We start from the raw sequence: 19101 nt of genomic DNA on the forward strand, positions 1-19101 counted from the left end.
TGCAAAACGGCTTTCGTTAACCAATAAACACCAGCGATTGCTCGCACGGTATGCATCAAACAACGTGAACCAGATGCCAGTGAATTGCACAGTTAAACAGTTTATTTAAATTCAGTGTACAGACATCAATCCAGAACACCAGTAAAGCACATTGAGACAACATATGATTGGTCTGTGCTCCCCAGAGCCTTAAAAGCAATTCATAAGTAGACAAATAAAAAAAATCATTTAATAAAAGTTACATTAATATGATCACACGTATGCTGTATGTGCACTGTAATCGCACTCAGTTACAGGGATCCTTGCAGTCGTGCGTTTAGACCTCACACGTGTTTCCTTCGCGGCCGGCGGCTGTTCTGTGGCACAGCAGGCGACGGCTGCTGGAATAGGGGGTGCTTCTTCAATGCAGCCCCCAGTCTCTGAGCAGGGGAACCCCTTCAGACGGAAGCACCTCCAGCACTGCGCCACCCGGCGGGCCGCCCTGCTGCTGCTCACCGCCCACGACGCGTGACCCTCCGCCCGGCACCGGGTCACGACCAGGTCTCGGTCTGAAAGCGGCCCGACCTCTCCAGCTGACACAGCAGCGCCTCGGCGTCCGGGTCCGAGAGACCCCCCTCCGCCTGGAACACGGCTTTCAGGGCATCGGCTACAGCCGCCGGCATCTGTTTGGCATTGCTGAGGCCGGAGGAGACCGGGGACACACAGAGGAGAGACCGCCAGAGCTGGCGATGAGCGATTTAGGAGCTGTACAGGACGGCGCTAGATCTCTGCTGAGGTATTAAAGGCATGCCATCGTTGCACTGAGCTCTTTAATAATAATAAGAAGAAGAAATTTATAATTTATATAGGGCACCTTTCCAAACCCCAAGGATGCTATATGTAAGGATCAGCATTTTTAAAAATACAATAAAAAAATAAAACCAGACCTTGCAGGACACACTGTAAGACAAGCAGACAAAGCCCCCCCGCAAAAAAGCGGAGTTTTAGGTTCAGATTTAAGAAAACAGTCCAAGAACCTGCCTCTCGAAGAGACGCAGGGAGGGCGCCCCAACACCGGGGGTATTTACTGCTGGGCACGGCGTGCAAACAACACAGCGTATGGAAGGGAGGGTGAGAGAGAGCTGGGAAACACCAGATTATTCAGAGCCTTGCAGGTCAGTGTTCTGAGTGGCATTTTATTTCTGTTCATGTTCTTTTTTGTGTGTTTGTAACGCACCCCAAATCAGATCTTAGGGAATGTAATATATTTTCCTGATGTCATTTGAAATGGCTGTAAATTGTATTCTGAACAATGCGGTCAAGCATAGTGAAAGTATACATGGCCGTCTCAGAATATTTCAGGATTGTTCGTGGCGGACTCACCCGGCGATGTAGACGTGGGCGGCCCGGTTGGCGATGAGGTCCCAGAGGAGCCCGGCCTGCTGGCGCACGAGATGCTGCACGTACACCTTCTCCTCCTGCAGGCACAGCCAGAGGTGAGCCCTGCTGCCCCGCCCCTCACTGCACTGAGGGCAGGCCCCTCCAGAGCGGCGTCACACCAGACTACACTGCAAGGCCATGCTCTCTACGGCACTAGGCTGCGTTATAGTGAACCTGACACTAACGCACTTTGCTGTTCTCTGCTTTTCAGCCTGTAATACACTGCACTGTTACCTTGTTTTATTGCACTGTAATATACCGCACTATACTCAAGTACTGCTTACAGTATTGTTCTGCATTGTCCTCTGCACTCTGCCATTCTAGGACTTCATCATGAAAACATAAGAACAGTTACTAACTAGAGAAAGAGCTTCAGTATATCCTGCTCATTGGTTGTCAGTAGCTTACTGGACGGCACCACTCAGTACTGTACAGACTGATCATGAGAGGCAGGTACAGTCTACCGCAAGACTGAAGCAACAAAGCACTCTGGAGAGTGTGAGTGTGGGGGGAAGGAGGAAGACATTGGTAACACTGATCTAGTAGCCTGGTGTGGTCAGGTCAGCACTGGAATTTGAGATCACTGAGAAGCAGGTGGTGTTGGTGGACCAGCAGGTGGTGCTCTTCTCTCTGGGCCAGAATTTCTAAACCGGCGCCCCAGTATGGTCACTGCGGACACAGCGCTGTAGGAGGTGGTGCCACCCCTCTGGGTAAGAAGTTACACCAGGTCCTGGACAATCAGTCACTGGAGAGTCAGAATAGTAGTGGTGTACACCAATGTCCTAACTCAATTCTACTCGGGGCTTAAACAACCTGCCTACTCTAAAATCCCCTCTGAACTCAACCACTGGAGACGTTTCTCTCTTCTCCCCCTGACCTGCTGCACAGGTGGGGCTGCTCTGGTAGACGATCTGCTCTGTATGGGAAAGAGCCGTGTAAACGGCCTACCTGGTCCCGAGAGAAAGCCGTGAAGAGCGTCAGACGCCCGGCCTTCTGCATCTCCTCCCACTCGGAGCGGCAGTAGAAATCCCGGGACTCCGAGCGACAGCCAAAAAACAGAACGTTCCCTGAGGGGGGGGAAGAAAAATGAGGAGATACAGTGGGAATTCCGGAACGAATCCAGAACGGAAAGCTACAGGGAGAAGGGAGGAGAGCCGCAGGGGAGGCAGGACCGACCTGTCCTGTCCAGGGCCGTCCTCTCCTGCAGGGCGGCTCGGAAGGGGGCCACCCCGGTGCCGGGCCCTACCATTATCACAGGGGTGTCGGCGTCACTGGGGAACCTCAGGCCTCCTTTCTTCACCCACAGGGGGACGCGCACCTCCCCTGCAAGATGGGACATTCCGCAGTCAGATAAGAGCGACACGAGGCCACAGGAAGGGAATGCTGGGAAATCCCAGAATCCCACAGACAGACAATCTGCGGCTGGACTGCGTTCTCCGTCAGAAATGCAACACCAGCCCGGGTTTTCTTCTAAAACTGTCAGGATTCTAGCACATCCCCAGTCCACGACACGCTGCTCGGCGGTCACGCGACAGATCTGCACCGCGTCGCGTCGCAAGGCTTCACGCTTCACTTTACTCTGTGTGGGGTCCAGGTAGGCCAGCCAGGACGAACAGAGGCCCCTGCGTGGCTTGTGGAGCTTGGTCCTGTACTGCACCACCGCCACCAGCACCTGGATCCGGTCAGGGTGAGCCTGCGGGAGAACAGGAGAGCCAGGAGTGCCGGGAAGATCTGCCCCGCCTCCCGTGTGCCCTGTCTTGACCTTGATCCCTTGAGAGGTTTCAATAGCATCAACTCATCAACATCCACCAACCCTCTATCCTCTTTGGCCAGGTTTGATATGGCTCTGCATTCAACCGGCGCTTCACCGACCTCAATGTCGCGTCATTACTTAACTGACATTTCATTAAATTTGAGCCTGCGGCCGACCACCACTTGAGCAGCGGAGCAGTGGCTCTGTGGCTCAGGATCTGCCCTTGTTGCTGGGAGGTTGCCGGTTCAAATCCCGCAGCCGGCAGAGGAATCCTACTCTTTTGGGCCCCTGAGCAAGGTCCTTCACCCCAACTGCTCCAGGGGCGCTGTACGATGGCTGACCCTGCGCTCTGACCCCCAGCTTCTCTCCCTGTCTGTGTGTCTCATGGAGAGCAAGCTGGGGTCTGCGAAAAGACAAATTCCTAATGCAAAAACTTCTGTAGGGCTGATAAAGTGATCTCTCTCTCATCTCAAATGAGCACAGAAATGACTTTATAAAAAGCAGGGAGGTATTTTTTGGAACTGCAGGCGAATGGGATGGGCGGCGCAGAGCCTTACCAGCAGGGAGGAGGCGATGGAGAAGGAGCGGGGCTTGATTTCGGGGAAAAGGTCCAGCAGGTAGTCCACGGTGAGAACTGCTGTGGTGTGGGGGAAATCGGCCAAGACCTGCAGGGGGGGGGGGGGGACGAGAGAACAGCGCCCTCTTGAGGACCGGAGGACCGCGGCGGGCAGGGGCTCAGCCGGGTGCGGCGCCCTCGCTCACCTCGATGGCGGTGCGCCGGGGCCGGTGGCAGTAGGCGTGCAGCTCCTCTTGGCCCTGCGCCGTGCCGAACTCCACCAGCTTCTCCCTCTCCAGCTGGTCGGTGGCGAAGCCCGCCAGCAGCTCGAAAAAGGAGCGCCGCGGCACGCTGGCGATGTCCAGGAAGTTCTCCAGGAGGTCCCGGAGCGTGCAGGGCTGGGGCAGGCGAGTGGGCACAGTGGCTGAGGGCACAGGGCACAACTTTAAACACAAAACTGTCCCGAACTGTTGACTGCTCCTCTTCGTGTGCACCCTGAAGCCCGTAGCGCCTATTCGCCTGTGGAAGACCAAGTAAGGAGGGTGAAGACTGTGACTATGCCCGGAAAAGGTTTCCAGCTCGTACCCAAGACAGCTGTCTTTCTGCAACTGAAGTCTGTGATTTTTCACACCTGTGTGTTCAACCAGATAGAAATAAAACAGATCGCAGGATGCCAAATGGCATCTTCCTGTCCCGTTTACGTTTATGTCTGAAAGATTTCTGAAAGTGTCCCTCTCTCCCATTTGTCCCTTTGATATGTTAAAGTCTCACCTACTTTTAATGTATAAAAAGGAAAGTGTAAGTTCAGTCAAGCGTGCATATGTTACTGAGCGCTAGGGGAAACCCTTGCTCTGTGATACGCTCCCCTTCAGCTGATTAAAGATGAATTAAAGATCTCTGTTTGATCATCTCCTGACCTGAGTGAAGACTGAGATCTCTTCGACACACCTTAAGCACACAAACCCGCTGCCACACACTGGTGTCTGCTCATTTGGTTGTCAGTAGCTTACTGGACGGCACCACTCAGTACTGCACAGACTGATCATGAGAGGCAGGCACAGTCTACCGCAACTCTGAAGCAATCAGAGCAATCTGGAGAGTGTCAGTGCGGGGACACACTTCGGCAGCACTGATCTTGTAGCCTGGTCTGGTCAGACCTCAGGAGCAGCACTGCTAATTAGGGACCAATGAGAACTAGGTGGCTGCCGTCTGTGGTGGTGGTGGACCAGCAGGTGGTGCTCTTCTCTCTGGGCCAGAATTTCTAAGCCGGCGCCCCACTGCGGACACAGCGCTGTAGGAGGTGGTGCCACCCCTTTGGGTAAGAAGTTACACCAAGTCCTGGACAATCAGTTACTGAAGAGTCAGAATTGTAGTGGTGTACGCCAATGTCCTGGCTAAATTATACTCGGGGCTTAAACAATCTGCTTCTCTAAAATCCCCTCTGAAGTCAGTGATAGAAGGAGTTTCAAAGTCCATTCCGAACCAGTCCATTTGTTGAAGGCCTGACGCAGTGTTATTCCTGTGTTGTTTTCCCAGTGCTGCTGTCACAGATAATTGCCGGAGAAGAGGAATGCTAATGGAATGAGTTTATAGCAGGTGTGTCACCTGGGAGCTGAAGCAGAGGTAAGAGGGAAAAGACGCCCTGCCCCCCCCGACAGGAAGCAGCCGTGAGCCAGCAGGAAGGAGGGAGGGGGTCCTTCGCTGCACAGGTTCTCAAAACTCAATGAACACTTGAAGGAACAGACCGGTTCTTGAGCGAGCCCTGGGACATGACCACCCATCCAGCCTGCGGGAGTCCTCGCCCGGGTAACCGCCAACGCCCCTTACCGCCGTCCGTGGGCGCCAGCACGAAGCGGCGCGCGGGATCCAGCCTCAGCAGCCGGCACAGCTCCGCCACGTCTTCGGGGGCGTTCCTGGGGCAGACCATCACCACGTCGCCCGCCGTGAACCTGGGCACAAGACACAGCCCTTTCAGGGGCCACGGCAAAGCCAGGGATCGGATTCTCCCAGCAATGCATGAACCCTTCAAAGTGGGATGCATCCCAGGATACATACGGGATACAGGACACATGATGTTGATTCCGAAAATAGGGGACATCCCTGTAACTAGAAGTGGCAAGACCTGAGAGGGGACTGTGTGAAGGGTAGGGCCACGATTTAAGACACTGAGGCCCCCCACTCTGCACACGTACATATCTGTACTCACTCCATATTTGAGCCGGCGATGTCAAACTCTATGAGACGCACGTCCTGGAAGTGGGAGGCGTGGGTTACTCTCTCGTTGGAGATCACCCGTGCCTGGAACGGGTGGGACTGGGAGGGCGTGGTCTGAGGAGGGCTCTGCGGGTCACCTGGCCTGACCGGCGGGTCCTCGGCGACATCATCCAGGAAGTGGACGAGGTACCGCGGGGGCAGCCTGCCGGGGGCCCACAGGAGAGAACGGGTGAGCGAACCCGGAGCACAGCCCGGTGTTTGCAAGTCCGCCTCCTTCGATAAAGACCAGTGGCCAGGAAGGGCTCGGAGACTCACAGGTGGTCGTCGCTGAGCACGCTTACTCCAGCAGGGAGAGGGTAGATAGCCTGGGCCCTGTCCCAGAATGCACTGAGCCAAGGGTCGATCACCGCATCTGGCCTAGGGAACACAGACACGGTCAAGAGAGGGTGTACGGGTGTACCCCCACACCGCGTACCCCCAGACCCATCCTGTCCTCACCCCAAGTCATGCTGGTCATCTGCCAGCCCCACAGGCAGCAGGGCACTGGCGCCAAGCTGGAGCAGCCTCTTGTACAGCTTCTTGGCCACGAAATTAAACCTGTAAAAGAGAATTAAAGATGGGATCTAAAAATCGCTTGACTTGCCACATCTCTACTTTCCTTTTTCTACTCCTGTTTTAATATTATTGTCTGTTTAGGTGCCTTGATGACTGTTCACACTTGTTCACTATCGTATACGGCACCACGCAATATTCGTGTTTCCTGAAAAACCCATAAACAAATTGAACATAAAACCGCTTGACGGTGAGGCACCATCTCTCGCCACAGGGTGTGCAGAACGGACCCCCCAGGAAAGCCCAGTCTGCTGCTGCTGATGAGTCCCGAGCCGGGCCGCCATTCCACACAGAGTCTCCCTATTGCGTAAAAAAGCACCTCCCAAACACAATTCTGTGGTTAAGAGCCTGGATGTGCAAAACCCTTGTGTGCGTAACGGGATATATCGCTCGCATCCGGATGCAACAGTGAAGCTTTTCATCCCCGAGACAAAGGGCTCTTCTATGGCCACAGGGCAACAGCGCGTGTTCTTGCCCTTGCTGGAAATGTGCTTCTGCGTGCTCTCAGGCGATTCTTTTGCACGTCCTCACCTGGGATAGGAGGAGTCTCCAAGGCCCAGCACCGCGCAGTCCAGGCGGCACAGCGACCCCACCGGCAGGGACTTCCGGAACAGGAAGCGCCAGAAGTTCTACAGGGGGGGGGGAGAAAAAACGTGGGAGGTCGGGAACAGGGCTGGGAAAAGGAGGAGAAACGTATACGTACAGCCGGTTTCACTCGTGTGCGATAGACCACACTAGACGATCAGAATGAAAGGGAGACAAAGAGAAGGCGGAATACAGAGGTTGGACTCGATAATCAGAGGGTCACGGCTTTCAGACCTGACTGTACGGGGCTCGCTTTCACCCAGTCGGTCAACGAGTACCAGCATTTGTTAAGCTGCTGTATATAAGAGACCGGGGTCCAGGGTGTGGGACATGTAAGATCAGATCACTTTATTGGCCCTATACAATTTCTCGCATTAGGAATCTGTCTTTTCACAGACCCCAGCTTGCTCTCCATGAGACACACAGGCCGGGGGGGGGGTGGTCATCCCATACCTTCATGTTGTCTGGGGGATCCCCCTGCCCAGTGGTGGAGCACACGAAGACCACCAGAGGTTCGTTGATCAGGTGGGCCTGCGAACGAGATGCCTGCCTGTGAGACCAGCACGTTGAACGCCATGTTGCGGCTCGTCTCCGGCACGCGCCCGTGAAATCCCGCTTGCGGCGGGCCGGAAGACAGCACCTGGAATGACGTTATTTTTCCCCAGCCATCCGTTTTCTAACCTCTTCGTCCAGTTCAGGGTCCCGAGGGAGCTGGAGCCTATCCCAGCAAGCAGCGGGCGCAGGGCAGGCTACACAGGACACACACACACACTCTCAATAGGGGCGAATTCTCCCAGAAGCCCATTAGTCTACCAGTATGTCTTTGGACCGCGGAAGGAAACCCACAGGAAGAACACACAAACTCCACACAGACAGCACCCCGGGGTGGGAACTGAACCCCTGGCCCCAGCGCTACAGGGCAGCAGTGCTCACCACTGCTCCACCATGCTGCCCTCATTGTATTTTTAACTGTTAAATTCTCACACTGCGTACTGAACACTTGCATAATGAAAAATAACTCCCCCCCCCCATCCCACACCCACTGCTTTCAAAGCTTAGATAACACCCCAGCCGCGCACGGTCACACCCCTGTTCACTCACCACATTGTAGCTGTCCAATGCCTCCACCCTGACTTGGACCCGCCTCCTCTGAGCCTGTCGTCCAATCCGCTCTGCCGTGTCTTGGGCTGTGCCAGTCTGGCTGCCGTACAGGACCAATAGGCTTGGGGCCGGCATGCTGGGGAGATACCACAAGGAGAGTCAGAGAGGGGGAGGCTGCGGCGATATGACGGCTCTGAAAACCCTCATCGATACTCTTACAAACTAAATGGTGCATTATTCCTTATTCCTGGATGCAGTATTTAAGGGAAAGCACCATCTGGCAGCGCTTTGGAAGGCCACTGCAACCCCAGGAGAACAATCTCGACCTACAATCATAAGGAAATCCCCACTTAAAACACTAGTTTCCTAGAGTTTAAGAACAGGGTACAAATCGACCAGCTCTTTTAAGTTTCTAGCACGTAGAATTGTTTTTTTTTCTATTATTATTATAATTTTCTTGCACAAGGGGCTGAAACACGTCCCACGCAAAAGAGAACCGAAACCCGGGGTTTCGGAGCAGAAAGTGCAGCAAAAGCAAAAATCTGCAGTTGAATCAATAACTTTTAAAGACCGACCGGACCCCTCTCTAATGTTCATATGGGTGGTATCGATAGCTGCCAATACTACAGACATTTTAATAATGACAAGGAAAGGGCACCCAACTCAGGGTCAGAAAGGACATCAGTGGCGGTCCGTCTCTTCATTCATAACTAAGCGCTACCTTACCACACCAGTGTGATTATCTGACCGGCAGAATACAAGCAGAACGAAAACAGACCTCAAAGGTTTTCACTACAAAGCACTCTTCATCATTCTGAGTGAACCACCCCTACTGCATCTACTACACAGTACTACAGCCGCAACAGAAATAGGTTTTAGGCACAGTACACAGGACCTGGGAATTACGTGTAAAGAGCAAATGTCATTTAAAGTCAAGTAACCAGACCTATGCAAAAAATGTTAATTGCTAAAGATCGACAATGTCCCATATTTTTGCGCGCTGCTAATTTCATATATACAGTACCATAGAGTAAAACACATCATACAATTAGCATTAACTGGAAGATATCCCCCTCCCCAGTACGGGGAAAAAAAAACATGTCAAACAGGTCATGACCATCGAAACCCCGTAATAATGTTATATTCTTATGAGCTGCAGTGAAACCATAGAAAACTGTTTACCTGTCGTACATAACCCTTCTGTCGGACACCACCTGGCTCACTGACCCCCACAGCGCAGGCGCACTATTCAAAGACCCAATAAGGGGGAAATGCGCATGCTCACACCTGGAGGACTCCGTCACCATAGACATACCATAAGTTAGAGTTCCCACCGATTTACTTATGTAGATTCGACCACCATCATAAGTGGGGATAAATTAAAGGAAATATAGTGAAGGTAGTATAATTAGTGTGATGAAAAAAGTTCCAAATACTATGATACAATTCGGCAAAAATAAACTTATTTTTAGCTATCAACACGATTCATTTTTAAGATTTTTAAAACCTAAGGGGTCAAACAACAACAAAAAAAGGTTACACCTCGTTGGGTGTGTCAAGAAAAGAAGGGAGTGCTCTCCTTTATCGATACAAAGCTAACAGTGCCCTCACGGGGATTCAACAATTCTATTTCCCTACGTTTCCGCGCGGAAAAAGGACCGTGCTGCAATTCATACTCGCCCCACACTACAACTACAAGTTCCAGAATGCACCGCTTCCCCAGCAGGGATTCCCGACTCTGTTTCCGGCTTTGTTTGCCTCGCTCGCTCACCAGAGCTTCGTCAGCTGACGAGAAGCCCCGCTTGCGCCCCAGGCTGTCTGCACCCGAGTTCGCAGCAGCAGCAGGAGGAGGAGAGAAGGCAAACAGCCCACAATGAAATTAGCTAAACGTCCTGGGCACGTCTGCGGCTGGTGAATGGTAATCTGTCGCCTGCCCTGTCTCCTCGTAGTTGACACCTGGAGAAGCACTCCGAGCTCTTCTTCAATGCTCTGATGTTGTTGTTGTTGTTGTTGCCGCACACGGCGTGCTTGCTTGGCACGCCACGGGAAAACGACGTTGGCTAGCTCCGTCGACCCTTAATGGTAGTAAGCACGGCACGGTTTTGGCACGGCACGGCACGACGCGCATCTGCGCCGGTCGCCGGGACAGCCTTGGGCTACCGCAAAGCCCAGGAGCTCGGGTCGCCGCGTTTCTGCCAAACCCGTTGCCGGGAAGGCGTGTTGGGAGGCCCCGGTTCATTCGTTGTCTGTATTTTGTTTTTTGTATCGAAGGCGTCCCGAAGGATGGAGCAGTCCGAGGAACAGGAGGCGCTGCTGGGGGCCGGGCGCGGAGGCGTGAACTCGCCGCCTCTGTCCGAGGCGGACAGCACCCGGGAGGGCTACCTCGAGTAAGTACGAGCATCTGGGGGGTGCCTCGTTTATTACAGTTCAAAATGAAAATGCCCCGGCGTTAAGGGTGGCCGGCGTTTGCTCAGCTTGCCCCTTGGGTGAGATAGTCCGGTATAGCGGTTTATACCTCGGGGGGTGAATTCTCGTCGACAGTGAGGCGAGAGGATCGAAACCCTGACTTGCCAGTTCTGCTTTATGGGGCGAGCTGTAAAATACAGAAGTGAAGAGGTTATCATCGGCCATCGGCGCTGTTGTGGGTGCCGATAAACCGAAAACACGATGTCGATCCCCCCCCCAAGCCGGTGCGCGGTCCTCTAAATTTGCAGGCTGGCGAAAGACGCTCCTCTTGTCAGGTGGGCGCTTGGCGTCACCCCTGTCGATGGTAATTTAGAGCTCAAGTATGTAGCTTGAACTAAAACCTGACGGTATTTAGGTCAGTGGCAGCCCCCCCCGCAGAGAAATGCTGTAGTCATGTGATTCACATGTGATAGTTCACCTACACTGTCCCACAAAGACGCTTTGACCATTAGGGGTCGTGTTTGAGGTCCTGGAGTAGGCTGCACCAAAAATCTTTGTCGGGAAAAACGTGGGGGGGAAGCCAAGCTTATTCAGGTCTTTTTTCATATTTCTTTTTCCCCTTCTCCCCCCTCCCTTAATGAGCAATTGATTGCTCCGGGTCTTGTTTTCATTTCTTTAAAATAAATTATCCTTACTTGGCATCCAGACCAAACAGATGACTTGGGAAAACAAAACAAAAAAAGCAGTATTACAGCATCTGGGGTGTGCACGTACAATGTGTTACTCTCGTCAATCATTAATAAATTCCCTGACTCATTTAACTGCATAAAGAGGCGTTCAGAACCTTTGCCTGTGTTTCCCTTGAAGTTCAGGAAAACAGTTGATTGTCCTTTGTCTGCTGCTGTGCGCTGTAGCGTTCTCTTTGCCCGCTAACGGCCGCTAACGTAGCGGTGCTTGTGTAACCGGTGAGACAGGATGCCGTCTCAGACGTGCGTGAGCCACGCTCGTCACCTCCCGCGCTGCAATAGCGAAGGCGCAGTCAGGACATACAGCGCAGTTAAAACGGTAGAACCTGGATCGACAAGCGTATTGTTAAAACTCTACATAACCCGTCAGTTTAGAATGTTGTGCGTTGATAGGATTTTGATCACCGCAGTCCAGAAAAGGCAGCGCTGCTCTGGAAGCGGTCCGGAGCAGAGCGACTAGGTCTTTGGTTTGAAAGAATGACCTACACTGACCCCAGTGTCCTGGCCAAATTTCCCCCTGGCCTTTACCAGTCACGGCCTCCTAATAACCCCCCTCTCTGAACTGGCTCCATCACTCTGTTCTCCTCCCCACTGAGAGCTGGTGTTTGGGGAGCGGACTGGCACATCATCCAGGTGGGGCTGCACACTGGTGGCGGTAGTGGGATCCCCCATTACCTGTAAAGCTCTTTGAGTGGAGAGTCCAGAAAAGCGCTATCTAAGTGTAAGCAGTTATATTTTATTAATGCCCCCCCCCTCCCCAACGCCAAGCCCCGTGACTGATCCAACCCCCCCCTCTGTGGAGAAAACCTGCGTGTTCAAATCCTGCTGTGCCCCCCTGAGCCGATGCTGTGTTTTCCAGTCAGGTCCAGAATGGGAACCTGTTCCTGGCCACCTTCGCCGCCGTGCTCGGGCCCCTCAGTTTCGGCTTCGTGCTGGGCTACAGCTCCCCCGCCATCCCCAGCCTCAAGAGGGCCGGGGACCCCCGCCTGCAGCTGGACGACGAGGAGGCGTCCTGGTTCGGGGTAGGGCTTTCTTTTTCTGGGTGCGCTCGATTTAAGGGGCAGGGGATCGAAAATTGATCTGTAATAAGGCCGATCAGTGCGTCTCCCTTGCACAGGACAGAGAAGCGTTTGCAAAGCGTCCTCGAGCTTTGGAAAGGTGCTTTATAAGTTAAAAATTATTATTATTATTATTATTATTATTATTATTATTATTATTGAGTCTTACCTTCCGAAAGCAGACGCGTCCCCAGGCGCTGAGCTGTGTTTGCCGAAGGCAGTGCTGGGAAAACACCAGCTCTTCCTGGGATTCCTGGGCGGGTGGCGGATTTGAAAGTGGGGTGCGTCGGGGCAGAGTTTTTTCTGGGTTCTGGGTAACACTGGAGTACAGAGTGACGGACGACTCGTTTTCTTTAACCCTGAAACACACACCGCCAGTTTTTTACACCAAGACGAAAATTCAGGCCGGAAAGGGTTAAAAACTCCTGCCGCCTGGACCTTCGACCTCTGACCTCTGACCTCCGCGCCTGTCCGTGTCTCCCCGTGTGCGTCCCCAGTCCGTGGTCACTCTAGGGGCGGCGGCGGGGGGGGTGCTGGGCGGCTGGGTGGTGGAGAGGATCGGGAGGAAGCTGAGCCTCATGGTCTGCGCCGTCCCCTTCATCCTCGGCTTCAACATCATCATCTCCGCGCAGAACATCTGGATGCTGTACCTCGGACGGGTCCTGACCGGACTGGCCAGCGGGGTGACGTCCTTAGCAGTGCCTGTATGTAAAGCAGCAGCAGGGATAATGAGAGTAAACGCAGTGACGCAGAACATATTAGCAGTCTTAATGAGGCCAATGACTTATGTCTTGTCTGATATGAAAAACCACTTTGTTCTCGTATGTAAATTCCTTATTAATGCATATTAATAAGGGGGTCAGTTGTTCGTTTGTAGTGCCTCTGCAGAGATAACATTATAGTAATAAAAGGGGTCTGTTTAATAGTTTTGCCAGAAGGGAGGGGGGGGGCTGCTCTTTTTCCCTCCAAAGAGGTCGAGTTTGGGTTTCAGGAGAGTTGAACGCGTCCGATTGCAGGGAAAAACGGCTCCGTTGGAAACAGTTGCCGGGGGAGGCCAGCGGACAAACCCGAGCAGCGGGTTTCCCAGCATCCCTGGGCCTTGCCGCGGTTACCGGGCGGGCGGCATGAAAGTTGAATTAAATATCGGGTGAAGTGTCGTTCTCTGCCCCGCGGGCTCCTAGCGCTCTGCACAGAGGCCCAGGGTATGGCCTGGGGGTGGGGGTGGGGGGGTTTGTCAGCTCAACGGGAAGTTTCGAAACCTTTAACGACGCTTGAATTCTGAGTGCTGCCGCTACGTCTGCTTCACTGATCGCACGGTCTGCCCCCCCAGTTGTACATCGCGGAGACGGCTCACGCCCGGGTGCGGGGCATGCTGGGATCCTGCGTTCAGCTCATGGTGGTGACGGGCATCATGGGAGCGTACATCGCAGGTAAACCGTTCGGATTGTCCGTTTTCTTTGTTCCCCCCCGTGGTGCGCTTCCTGTCCTCCTTTCCGCTCTCTGTGCCTTGCGACTGGGGTACGAACCGTGTTCTCACAAGACTCTTGAGTCTCAGACTCCTTGTTCGCACCCGTGCCATCCCGGAGTTTGGTTTTCACCTCGCGGCTGAACGGAGAGACGGGATCACTCTGTGCTGTTGGTGGGGTTTACCTGGCTGTCGTTGCCCCCCCCTCTGGTCCCGATCCGATCCACGAGGCGGGGAGTGGCGTGGTAACGAGCGACCCGGTTGCGTCTCTCCCCGCCCAGGTCTGGTGCTGGAGTGGCGCTGGCTGGCGGTGGCGTGCTCGGTGCCGCCGGCGCTGATGCTGGTGCTCATGTGCTTCATGCCCGAGACGCCGCGCTTCCTGCTGGCCCAGGGGAGGGAGTACGAGGCGCTGGCGGCCCTGCGCTTCCTGAGGGGGCCGGCCGTGCCGCACGAGTGGGAGTGCGTGCAGATCGAGGCCGCGGCGCGGGAGCAGGTGAGTCGGGGGGGGGGGGGCACCTTGCCAAGACTGTAAAGATGAAGTTATGATATTATTATCATTATTAATCCCTCACACTTGCTGTATATGGCACTTTTCTGGACACTCCACTCAAAGCGATTTACAGGTCATGGGGAATCCCACTGCCGCCACCAATGTGCAGCCCCACCTGGATGAGGCGCCAGTACGCTCCCCCCACACCAGCTCTCAGTGGGGATGTGAGCAGAGTGATGAAGCCAGTTCAGAGACGGGGATTATGAGGAGGCCATGATTGGTAAAGGCCAGGGGGAAATTTGGCCAGGACACCCCTACTCTTTTTGAGAAACGCCCTGGGATTTCTAATAACCATAGAGAGTCAAAACCTCAGTTTTACATCTCATCCGAAGGACAAGTATAGTGTCCCCGTCACTGTACTGGGGCATTAGGGCCCACGCAGACTGCAGGGTGAGCGCCCCCTGCTGGCCCCTCTTACACCTGTTCAGCCTGTCCCGGCCTCGGGGTGCACGCTCAGTGCAGCGGAGAGCGGCGCTGAGTTGCGCCACGCTGTTTGCATGCCGTCTGTCTGGGCCCCATTTGCTGTTTAACGCGTTTCCCTCCCTCCCACCCCCTCGGGTGTCGCAGGGCGACAGCCTCAAGCTGGGAGACCTGAGGAGCCCTGCCATCTACAAGCCCCTGCTCATCGGGGTCCTGCTGATGTTGTTCCAGCAGCTCACGGGGATCAACGCCATCATGTTCTACGCCGAGACCATTTTCGAAGAAGCAAACTTCCAGGTAGCTGCCCCTCGCCCTCCCCCCCTTTGCCGTCACGCCACAGACACAGTCTGGGCTCCTCGTGTCGCCCTCGCCCCTCCACCCCACCCCGCCAGTTCGTCCCGCAACACCTGGGGCGCGAACCCGGGTCTCCCGGCGTGACGCCACAGGGAACCAGCCGAGTGAGCTAAAGGAGACCCCCCCCCAGCCCAGGTGGCTGAGGTCCCTGCGACGCACGAGGAGGGAGATGGCGTGGCCGCGCCCGAACGAGCTCCGCTGACGCCTCCCGTTTTCCCTTCCGCGTTGGCCGGGTGCGGCAGAGTGCGGTGGACATCCCCCGTGGGCGTTGTCAACGTTTTACCAGTTCCCTCGATATTTCCGTTCCTTTGCTTGGACGCTCATCTTCAGCTCAAGAAACGAACTGAAGTCAGCCAGGAGAAGGTTAACGAGGGAGAGCCTGTGTCACTGTTAATGAGTAAACCTCAAGTCTGGTGCCAGAACCCAGCATCCTTGTTCGCAGACGTCCCCGTGTTTCCGGAGTAGTCCGTGACCGCCTGTAAATTCCATAGGCATCCCCTCAGGGTGCCGTGTCCAGGCTGGTGTTGGGAACAGCAGCCCAACGTACTCAAATATCGCTCCGCTGTCCGCAGTTTCCCCACTGCGGTGTCCTGGGGGGGGAAGAACCCGGATGGTTACGGAGTGCTGACCGGCGACCGTGGTGCAGTACGTTGCATGCCGGGTGCCGCTCCTTCGATGGGGAAGGACATATTTCTCGAGCTCCGTACTCGACTTTCGGGCCGGCCATGTGCGGGAACACCCCCCCCCTCCCCTCCCTGCTCTGGCTGGAGGACCGGGAGGTGGGGGGAGGCATCTCCCAAGGCTGTAGACGGCCGAGGGAGCCCCGCCGGATCGATCCGCAGGCCGGATTCCAGGGATCGGTGCCATGAGCTTAACGGCGGGTTGTTTTTTTTTGTTTGTTTCAAAAGGCCAGCAGCGTCGCCACGGTGATCGTGGCTGCCATCCAGGTGGTCTTCACGGCCCTGGCGGCGCTCATCATGGACCGGGCCGGGAGGAAAGTCCTGCTCGTCCTCTCGGGTGAGTCTCTCCGGGGCCGATGCGGTCTCTGACTTTTAACGCAGACTGTTACATTGATCCTGCAAAGCACCAGCAGTTAAATAATTAATCGTAATTATACCCTTACACTTACACCACGCTTTTCTAGATACTCCACTCAAAGCACTTTACAGGGAATGGGCAATCCCACTGTCACCACCAATGTGTAACCCCCCCCCACCTTGATGATGCGATGGCAGCCAGAGTGCCTCAGTCCGCTCCCCACACACCAGCTCTCAGAGGGAGGAGAGCAGAGAGGGGGGTTATTAGGAGGCCATGACTGGTAAAGGCCAGGGGGGAATCTGGCCAGGACACTGGGGTTACACTGTTACGCACAGTGTGTGATTGGTATTGTACTGGGCTTGCAGGGAAGATCCAATTAACAAATTGTCTTTGTGTTGTATTAAGCAGAGTTCCAAGTCTTGCCCTGTAGAGGGCGCTAGTCCATTGTCAGTAATGCCGATATTCCTGTATACACGTGGGGCTGACTGGAGCATTCGGGGTGCAGTACCTGGCTCATGTGGGGTACAATGTCCACAGCAATATCTGTGCTGGAGACTTGAACCCCCGGTACCCCTGCATTGCCCAGGACTGAGCGCCCCCCCCCCGGGCTGGTGATGGTAATGCTGGCTGTCCTTCTCCCCCACCGTGTGTCCGCAGGGTTGGCCATGGCGGTCAGCACGGCCGTGTTTGGGGCGTACTTCAAGATCACCAGCGCCGCGCCCACCAACGGCTCCTCTCTGAGCGGGGTCCCCCTCCTGGCCGCCCAGAGCTCTGCGCTGCCCCCCTCTGAGGGCAGCCTGGCCTGGCTGGCCCTGGCCAGCATGGGGCTCTTCATCGCAGGTACAGCCTCAGGAAGACTTGGCCTCCAAAACCAGGGTTCTTTTTTCTCAAGATTCGCGTTCGCAGAGAAAATCCGGGAACGGGACTGTGCCCACGCTGCTCCCACCCATGGTCACCCTGAGCCCCACAGTGCATTATGGGATGCCTCGCACTCACCCCGCCTCCTTCTCACACACCCCAGTTTAGAGAATTGTGACCTGCACTCGGGTGTATTCTATGATTTTTCATTTAAAAACAAGAGGGTCGAAAAAGGACCGGGCTATTCCTCCGTCATTATTTTTCACGTTGCGGCCACTGAAACGCAGTAGCTCTGCGGGCAGATCCGAACGCCTACTGCGTAGCGTCAGGAGGCGCGAGCGTCCAAACGCCACGGCCCCCACGACGCGTTCAGAACCCAACCTTGCCAGCCGGATGGCTGGAGTAGTTCCTGCTTGGGGGCGCTGGTGACCCCGTTCGTTGGGACGCCCCCCCTTCTTCAAACCGCTTATTCCAATTCAGGATCGCGGGGCAGTCGGAATCTATCCCAGCAAGCACCGGGCGCGAGGCAGGGCACGCCCTGGATGGGACGCCAGTCTATCGCGGGGCACACACAGACACTCGCGCCGGGGCCAGTTGTCCCAGAAGGCAGCGCGTCTCTGGCCTGTGGGAGGAAACCTACATGAAGTGGAAAGAACGTGCAAACTCCACACAGACGGCACACTAGAATAGCTGAATAGAACCCGGGGCCGGGAGCTGCTGTACCGCCCCACCTCTCCTTCACCTTCTGCGTTTCTCCCCCGTGCCCCAGGTTTCGCCCTGGGCTGGGGCCCCATCCCCTGGCTGGTGATGTCGGAGATCTTCCCGGCGAAAGCCCGGGGGCTGGCCAGCGGGGCCTGCGTGCTGACCAACTGGACCTCGGCCTTCCTGGTGACCAAGGAGTTCCACAACCTCATGGTGAGCGGGGGGGGCCAGCGACACCCGGGGTTCGGGCGTTGTGCGACAAGGGGGCTTTCGTGGGGCCAAAACGTTGGGGAAATCTGGGAGCAGCCCGAGTCGGTACACGTAACGGGCGCGGTCCAGACCAGAATCACAGCGGCTCACTGGGCCAGCTCTCCTCCTGGGTTCTGTAGCCTTAAGATGAAGAGATGGCTCACTCAAGGGACGGCAGCAGTGCCTTGGAGTGGGGTCCGTCAGGTACCGGTCCAGAGGCTGGCCTGCTCGGCTGCTAGTTCTACATGCGGCCCAGACCCATCTGTCTGATCCAGTAGGATGGCCCGGTTGTCGTACAGGTGATGGGGTTAGGCACTGACCTTGCGGGTCCCCCAGTTTCCCAGAGGGTAGAGTTCTGGGGTCGGCGTCCCTCACCCTCCCCAACCAGGACGTGTTCGACTGGGGGTTTTGCCATTTCCCCCCCTCTAAAGTCGCAGTTCCTACCTCTGCTCATCCCACTGGCGTTCCGACTCTCCCTGTTGTCTTTTTTTCTCGGGCTTCGCGCTCAGGATCTGCTGACCAGCGCGGGGACATTCTGGCTCTTCTCCGGGATGTGCGTCCTCAACGTCCTCTTCACCGTCGCCCTCGTTCCCGAGACCAAGGGCAAGTCCCTGGAGCAGATCGAAGCTCAGTTCCGGGGAGCTCACTGACACCGGCATGCTAACGCCCATCTCCTGTCCCGGGAGCATCAATGATAGCAACAACATTCAGGACTGCTTTCGCAACTCGCCCTCAATAGCATCCAGTTCCTTTTTCTAGAATAGCAAACTGAGGGAATAACTAACCAGGTACTGTACCAGTTCTAGAAGTGCAGTTAACTCAGTTAAATTTCTTTACTGACGCACAGATTCTGAGGTACTGAGGGCGCAGAGGGGTGAGGATACGGACTGCTACCCCTCTCTACTCTGGTGAAACCGCTCTCCTCAGTGTAAAGTCCGTGTCCCGCAAGGGGACGAGACTGGAATATGTACCGGCAGTGTGAAGCGATAACAGTTCTGGTAACATCTGTATTCTC

General features: G+C 55.1%; 2 protein-coding genes across 6 annotated transcripts; one reads left to right on the forward strand and one right to left on the reverse strand.

The window, feature by feature from the left end:
* Positions 1-84: 84 nt before the first annotated feature.
* ndor1 (NADPH dependent diflavin oxidoreductase 1) lies at positions 85-13151 on the reverse strand. Of its 5 annotated transcripts, XM_069183595.1 has the most exons (17): positions 12910-13151; positions 12620-12809; positions 10756-10833; positions 8241-8376; positions 7593-7670; positions 7086-7183; positions 6441-6539; positions 6258-6359; positions 5935-6144; positions 5556-5677; positions 3935-4152; positions 3730-3837; positions 2998-3112; positions 2596-2742; positions 2368-2486; positions 1363-1457; positions 85-675 (listed from the first exon to the last, which is right to left on the reverse strand). In XM_069183595.1, exons 1-17 carry the CDS (start codon positions 13085-13087, stop codon positions 531-533), a joined length of 2238 nt encoding a protein of 745 aa, XP_069039696.1. In that variant the 5' UTR covers positions 13088-13151; the 3' UTR covers positions 85-530. The 5 variants fall into 5 exon arrangements, with proteins under 5 accessions (XP_069039696.1, XP_069039694.1, XP_069039695.1 ...); XM_069183593.1 differs by having other exon boundaries at positions 2596-3112; XM_069183594.1 differs by lacking the exon at positions 10756-10833 and having other exon boundaries at positions 2596-3112.
* On the forward strand, positions 10064-18736 carry slc2a8 (solute carrier family 2 member 8). Its single transcript, XM_069183598.1, has 10 exons — positions 10064-10158; positions 10512-10627; positions 12252-12414; positions 13781-13880; positions 14197-14408; positions 15033-15182; positions 16148-16256; positions 16935-17117; positions 17905-18050; positions 18596-18736. Exons 1-10 carry the CDS (start codon positions 10156-10158, stop codon positions 18734-18736), a joined length of 1323 nt encoding a protein of 440 aa, XP_069039699.1. The 5' UTR covers positions 10064-10155.
* The last annotated feature ends 365 nt before the right edge of the window (positions 18737-19101 follow it).

This window comes from Lepisosteus oculatus, chromosome 24 (assembly GCF_040954835.1).
Source record: "Lepisosteus oculatus isolate fLepOcu1 chromosome 24, fLepOcu1.hap2, whole genome shotgun sequence".
In the NCBI taxonomy this organism is placed as follows: domain Eukaryota; kingdom Metazoa; phylum Chordata; class Actinopteri; order Semionotiformes; family Lepisosteidae; genus Lepisosteus; species Lepisosteus oculatus.

Bases quoted from the DNA above. Each gene is read 5' to 3' on its own strand.
- ndor1 (XM_069183593.1), bottom strand. From the start codon at position 13,087: ATGTTCTGCGCGGAGATGATGATGTTGAAGCCGAGGATGAAGGGGACG. The intron at 8,377-10,755 runs GTATAAACCGCT...GTATCTCCCCAG, and splicing joins ACGAGAATTCACCCCCCGAG to CATGCCGGCCCCAAGCCTAT. The intron at 2,487-2,595 runs GTCGGTCCTGCC...CCCCCCCCTCAG, and splicing joins GACGGCCCTGGACAGGACAG to GGAACGTTCTGTTTTTTGGC.
- slc2a8 (XM_069183598.1), top strand. The intron at 10,628-12,251 runs GTAAGTACGAGC...TGTGTTTTCCAG, and splicing joins ACCCGGGAGGGCTACCTCGA to TCAGGTCCAGAATGGGAACC. The intron at 17,118-17,904 runs GTACAGCCTCAG...CCCGTGCCCCAG, and splicing joins CATGGGGCTCTTCATCGCAG to GTTTCGCCCTGGGCTGGGGC.